Source organism: Geospiza fortis, unplaced genomic scaffold, assembly GCF_000277835.1.
Source record: "Geospiza fortis unplaced genomic scaffold, GeoFor_1.0 scaffold112, whole genome shotgun sequence".
Lineage (NCBI taxonomy): Eukaryota > Metazoa > Chordata > Aves > Passeriformes > Thraupidae > Geospiza > Geospiza fortis.
This window is the reverse complement of record NW_005054298.1, coordinates 26,495,566-26,502,792: the sequence shown is the minus strand read 5'-3', so window position 1 is coordinate 26,502,792 and position 7,227 is coordinate 26,495,566. Positions and strand designations below refer to the sequence as shown.

Here is a 7,227-nt window from a genome sequence, read left to right as displayed (position 1 = left end):
CTTCACTGAAGTCTGAAATAAAATATTTAATTTAGTAACAAATTATGTATAAGACGGCAGTAATTTAATTGCATCTTGGTCAGATAATTGGCAAGCACAAGGTTTGATCTCAGAATGAGCTGGGACACACTCAAACACATGTTGATGGTTTTCTTCCTACCCATTAAAACATGCGCTGATTGAATGCAAATTCCTTAATTCTTCTGCAAGGTGTCAGAATTATCCGGTGCCACTTGCATGTTTAGGAAATTCAAGTTACCACTGCACTCAGGCATTAAAAAAGACTAGCTGTTGACAGTACATGCAAAATGAACAGTAAAAGGGACCACTGTGATGTTTAAAGTAGATTCATATACTAAAGAAAGAGTATCTTTTCATTTTCTTTTTTTTAAATAGGTACTCACACAACCCATTGTCTGTTCTTGGAAGGATAAAAGCATCAATGAAGTCTATCATCACCTTTTAAGTCTATTGCTTCGGTCTGTTGTAAAATTACCTGTTGGGTCCTACTGAAGACTGTCAAAGTGTATCATTTACTTACCATTTTCATCTACTGCCAGGACACAGGCCCCTTTGGCCAGCAACTCTTCAACCACCATCTTTAGGCCATTTCGTGCAGCAATATGAAGAGGTCTACAAAAACATAACAACTAAATTCAACTTCAGTTTACAACAGATTTTCTAAACAAAGCTAGGCAATGCTTAAAGCATACTGAGCATGTGAAAGAGAATGGTTTCCTTCCTTGGATCATTAGAATTATATCATAGACACTAAATTTTATTGCAGCCTTTGAAATAATTGTCATGTTCCACATCTATAAAACAAGATGCACAAGCACATCAAGATTGCTTAATACTTTCCAGCCTAAAGATTTTATTTAAAAGGTTCTCATTTTTGCACTGTTTGCAGCACACAATTGATGTTTAAAAAGAAAAGGAATCCAAGACTGAAGAAATGCCTGTGTTCTGTCCTTAATTCTGGCTGCTACAGGCTGTTCAATATCATTGTATTGCCTTTTTATCCTTGAATACTCAATTGCTAATCTCTGCTACTGCAGAGCAGCTGGAAATTAAAAATAGCCATTGGTGTGCTCCTTTCCTGGCCCAACACCCAATGCTCTGGTTTGGGGACAGCTAGCAGGGCAGGAAAAACATTTTCATGTTGGAAGAGGGGGGAAAAAAAGGGCTAAGATGGAATAAATTCTTCTGCAAGCTCTAGGTGATCTGCCACCTGAACTCACAGTTGGATCTCCTGTGGTAGGATTCCTCTGTGCCAATAAACAGTTGCAGATGATAAGATATGCTATGGACAGAAGTTGCACATAAAATATCACCTAAAAATCCTTCAGAGAACTAAATGTATCACCTTAAGTCTAAGTCTAAATAAATTATTTAAATTTAGGATGAAGTTCACTAGAAAATGCCAGATGTATACTTACACATTCACATGATTAATAGACATTTTGATATACTCTTCAAATAAATGACCTGATATAATTTTTCCACCAGATCATGCATAGAAATGGCACGAACAGAATAAAAATTAAAAGTGAGAGTGCAATACAATTTGGGTCTTTTTCAGGGGAAAGCATTCCAAAAAATCGGAAATTAACTTTACTGTTGTATTAAGTAATCTGAGACATGAATTTGAAATGGTAAACTGGAATATTCTGGTAAATCAGCTGAACTTGAGAGGATCAGGCTATACTTACGTCTGCAATGCATTATTTTTTGCATTAATAAGGCTCTGTTCTTGGATCTTGTCAAGTATTAACAAGGCACATTTTTCATGACCCTGTAGTCAGGGAAAAAAACCAAAGTGTTAATTTGCTGAGGAATTTGAAATTGAGGCAAAAGAAATGTTACATAATAAAAGTGAAATTTAATAACTCAACTTGAAATACAAAAGATGCTGCTCAGTTAGCCTGTGTAGAAGGTGAACTAAGCGAGTCTTCAAGTGCCATTTGTGAACCACCACTGCTGGGATGCTTTAGCATATTTAGAAACGTAGACATTCACCTGTCTTTCAACCCTGCATTAATTAAATATGAATTCACTTCCTCAGCTTTCAGAGAATGCTGTTTTCTCTTGAGTGAACATTCAGTGGATGATTTATCAGAACTACACAGTGACAGAGAATGCTTTCATCTCAGAAACGAATACCACACTCTGTGGGTCTTTAAATGCCTTTCTGTATTATTAATAAGCTGCTAGAAAACCTCTTCAGTGTCAGAGAGCTCTAACAATGGAACTTTGGGAATAATACAGATCCAGGCCTTATTTCTGATCCTGTTTCTGCACCACAAGTTGCAGATGCTGAGCCTACAGTCCTGGCAGGGGAAGAGCTGCCTGAAGGACCTTGAGAATTCAGCAAAGCTCATGTGTCTGCAGAAACTGGAGTAATATGATCACACTGGAATCCAGTCTGTGGGTAGGAGCAAAAGAAAAGGAAAGGGAATCCTCTGTGCATATTTTCTTGCAGAAATAGCAGTAGAAATTGGAATTAAGAAGAAGAAGGCTTAGGAAGAGACACCATCACCCATCTAATCAATACCTCTGGTTTCACTCCTGCTTTGTTAAGGGAAAATTTTAGTTTCCTTTCACAGGAATTGGAGATAAATAAAACATAATTTTATTTTTCTTTGTTATTGAACCTGTTAAGCTGTTTTACAGTGAGATTATCTGGTAAAACCTTAAAGGGTTTCCTTTACTTCTCTTAGTGTCACTTACTTATGTTTCAGCTGTCATAAAAGCCATCCCTATTTCTCAATGTACAATACTTTAAAACAGACAAGAGAAAAAGCTTGGAACAACTTTCCCTTCCTCACCATAGCTGTGACCACCACATTTCCACTGCAGAAAAAAACTTGGGAGAATAAACACATACAAACATTCATAGGGACTGATGAGAATAAAAGCACAGAGAGGTCTTTGACTTACTTTACTGCTAGCCAAGTGCAAAGATGTATTCAACTCCTTATCTTTTAATGTCAGGTCGGCCTTGGCAATGTTCACCAAAAAGTCTGAGGTATAGAGCAGAAATCAATGAAGAAACCCAATGGGCAGATGAACATGTCAAAAGAGAGGAAAAAATTACTATTTCAATGTACATGTGCAGAGATGCTAATCAATTAAGTCTTTATATGATGTAAGCCTTCTAATAATGAAATTAGTGAATGAGAACAGACTGATCTTGTGCAGTTAATCAGCAAGCAAATGCAGAGGTAACAGCTTGTTTGTGGTGCCCCAAACTGTTGAACATATATTGATCTTAATTTATTTATGAACTTCCCTATTTGCAATTTTAGCCTGAATCACCTCTGCCTCAGAATGACTGTAAATCCTGTTTGAGAGGACTAAGGGGATATAAAGAACTTGGGGTGCAGCCTGTGCTGTTGAAGCTAGAGAAAAGGAATTCTGCAAAGCCCATAAGGTCCCCAGTCAGTGTGCCTATGGCACATAGTCTAGCCTGGAAAAAGCAGCTGCTGCCTTTTCAAGAATGGGGCTTCCTATAAAACAGGATGGAAAAGCTTACATAATCTTTTTCATACATGCAGCTTTACTGCTCCTCAAAATCAAAGAAGTAAAGGAGAACAGAATTACTGCTGCCCTCATGCTCTTGGGAGGAAGAAAGACTCAAAATTGTTATTGCAAATGTTCACCAAGACTGCAGAGAAGTAGTATTTTTAATGGATGAAAAGCTATCTGCTCGCAGAAGGATATTATGCACACAATCTATTTTCCTTGCTGAGTTTTGCCAGGGTTCCCCTGTGGGGCAGAAGTGCAGGACAGAGGGCAGGGCCAGGGCAGCAGTCACTCACCGACGGCACCCAGGTGCCCGCCGTGCGCTGCCATCATGAGCGGCGTCCTGCCCGCGCGGTCGGCCGCGTTCACTCGCGCGCTGTGGCTCAGCAGCAGCTGCAGGCACTCCACGTGGTCAGCAAAGGCTGCTGTGTGCAGGGGAGTCCTGGGGAGCAACAGCCACACAGCTACAGAGGGGCAACGGCCCAACCCCCCCAAAAACCTCCAAGAGCAAGAGGTTTTAGGGCTTTTCCCTATGGTTTTAGGGGAACAGCCCCACCTCCCCAAAAACCTCCACGTACAAGAGTTTTAGGGCTTTTCCCTATCAAATTTCGAGTTATCACCCTAAGAAGGTTGTAGAAGCAGCAGCTGAAGTAAGTTAAAAAATATTTCCAGTCTCCAAAGGTGATATGATAGTATGGAGATATGACACTGTGAAGAATCTTGTATTAGCAGCCTATTTATATTAATAGAGCATATTGTGTAACATGAAAAGCAGTACAGTCTCTCGTCCTTATTAATCTGATTTTACCCTTTTTTTTTTTAGCAAGCCTCAGTTGGGAAGAGCTATCAGAAAAGAATAGATTCATTATTTTTAAAAATTTAAATATTTTGAGTTGTAGTCAAAGATACTGCAGCAATAAGCCACAAGTAACTGCAATACTATAAAAGGCAGAAGGAATTCAATCCACTTTGAAGGTTATCAGTTTCTACAAGACATAGACATTGGAATTCATTCCCTGCGGCTCTCTGGCATTTTGGGTTGGAAGGGTGACTACTAGAGATGAAAGATAGTTGGTACACAGCCCAGCTCAGTGCTGCTTCTATTTTGCTTATCAGCAAAGGTGAGCTGCTCTTATCCTCACATAACTATGTAATCAGTGTTACTGAGGGTATTAAATTGGTTTCAATCAAAGAAAACAATAAGTGTTCAGTTTTTAGCATTTCAGTAATTTTAATTAAATATATATATATATATATGGTGAGGAGATTCTCAATGTGACAAATGAAGGATTGGGCTGAATGCTCATCTCTTGCTGCAATAATTTTATTTTCCTGGGTAGACATTCTCAGCTGTGTGCCCTGAGAATGCCAACATAACATGAAAACTATTAATGAAATACTTTTCTGTATGTACTTAGTATCACTCCATTTAGCAAAGATAAATGTGTTTAAATATTTAACAAAGAAAACAGGTCCAGGGAAACAGCTTATAGCCATAGCTATTCTAAACAAACAAAATACTATTACTTTTATATTTTTTCCCTATTTATTCTGACATTGAAAACTTCATATTCTTGCTTCAAGTGAGACACCTTTTATCTGTGCTGTGGTGTAAACTGCTGTCTGAAAGAGTCAGCATGACAAATCTTAAGGATTAGTGCCAGAGGTTCAGAAAGAACTATGAAAAATACTAAATGGAGTCATGAGATGCAATTTGTCCAAGGTATTACCTTCCTTTGTCATCCTCACAGTTGACAATGCTGGCGTCGATGGCTCCGATGAGTAGTGATGCACAGTTTTCATGATCGTTGATTCTGCCAAAGCAAGTATATTTTTAAAAGGCCATGTCTACATATTTTTTCAATTTCCAATATTGGTTTACTTGACTTCCCATTAATATTTCTTATGGTTATTTCTAAGTTACCGTAATATGCCTTTGTCTTAATGCTTTTAGTCACACTTCTGCATATTCATAATTTCTCTTTTAACCAAACTGCATCTGCTATGATGGATTTCAGTCTCTAAAGCAAAGCTGATCCTTAATTCACTATGCACCAAGGTAATTTCCAAGTCCAGAACAAAGCTAGGATTAAACCCTTAATATCTTAAAATCCTTAGTCTGTATGTAAAACACCCCTGGGCCTGGAAAGCACTCAGTCATAGACACTTACATGAAGAGAGATTTATTCTAATGTTTAAGGTACTGAAACCCACATCTCTTCCAACTCACACATTTAGTACTTGGATTTGATGGATGTGTTCAATTAATACTTTTCTGGGTTTTGCTAATTCGTCTCATTTCTTTATGAAAATAAACAGTATTTAGTAACAGTAACAGACACACAGTATAGGTAACACACTTCCACATTGGATTAAAAGCTATTTTCATTTTAAATTTGTATACATGCTTAAATTGCACACATTTTATTAGTCTTGAAAATTGCATACTTGTTTAAAATAATATGAATACTGAATTTTTTTTCAAAGCTATTACTAGAAATTCTGATTTAAAATAATATGTTTCAGCCACAAAGAATTGTATTTCAAATGATCAGCTTTGAAATCCTTTGCTCATGCAAATAATTTCCAAAAAAGCTTTCTTTATTCTCATACTGCTACTTTCTGCAGACATATCCTGAAGCAACACACAGTTGTTCCTGGAGATTTCTACTTACACGGCACAGTGCAATGGAGAGAAGCTATTACCATAGAACTTGTGGAAAAGTTTTTGTTCCAATAGTACCTCTATGCAGTTTTCATGACCTGTGAGAGAGCAGATATTTCACAGTGTTGCACAAAGCAGGTAGTTCACTTAATTCATATTAGGCTTACACAGGTTGGAATTTAACACTTTTAAGTTAAAAGTTGAACATGATGCGTATATAAGCTCTTACGTGATAAATCAGAGAATTTAAAAATTTTATGGCAGCAACAAGAGAGATATGGGCTAATATTAGAATTTATTAAGAAAAAGGAAAGGAAAAAAGCTCTTTTTAATGTGATGGCATGTATGTTGCATTACATCCAAAGCTTAAATGACAATACTGAGAAGCTTTATCCTTATATCAAGCAACGAGTTCAGATTATCCATTTTAGAATAATCAGTTCAGTTCAGAATATCCATCTATTCACATGGTCTCTTGCACCAAGAGCTCAAATTCCTGGTCACACAGAAATCAATTTCAGCATGACATTGAATTAAACCAGAATTTCCTCCTGGCTTCTTGTGACTTGGAGCAAATGAGCCTCAAAGTCCCTGGGAGGTACCGCTGGAACTTCTGGCCTCTGAACTGAAGGGCGCACACAGCAAATGCTAACACAGACAGCACACAGGCATCATTTGCCTCTTCATTTCAAGCTCCTCCACCAGATCTCCCCAAGCTGACCCGGGCAGCAGCCCCGGGAGAGCCTCACCATTGTAGGAAGCCCAGTGCAGGGGTGTGTAGCCCTGGTTGTCCTTGAGGCTGCAGTCCTCCTCGGCAAGTGCCACCTGCAGTAACTCGCTCAGCCACGTGGCGTGACCCCGAGCTGCTGCGAAGTGCAGAGGGGTCCTGCCTCTGGCATCCTTACACAAAATAGAGACTTCTTTCTCTAACAGCATCTGAACACATTCTTCATGCCCAGTCATGATCTGATAACAAAGAAAGGAGTAAAGAGGTTGACGTAACACAGATTCTTGCCCCGGAAATATGGAATGTGATT

General features: G+C 38.4%; 1 protein-coding gene across 1 annotated transcript in view; it reads right to left on the bottom strand.

Moving 5' to 3' along the window:
* ANKRD44 (ankyrin repeat domain 44) overlaps window positions 1-7,227 on the bottom strand; it is a 73,740-nt gene that overhangs the window by 6,238 nt on the left and 60,275 nt on the right. The window contains 7 exon segments of the mRNA XM_031056000.1: window positions 542-633; window positions 1,713-1,795; window positions 2,941-3,023; window positions 3,822-3,967; window positions 5,256-5,339; window positions 6,201-6,288; window positions 6,940-7,156. Coding sequence (XP_030911860.1) covers window positions 542-633; window positions 1,713-1,795; window positions 2,941-3,023; window positions 3,822-3,967; window positions 5,256-5,339; window positions 6,201-6,288; window positions 6,940-7,156 — 793 coding nt within the window.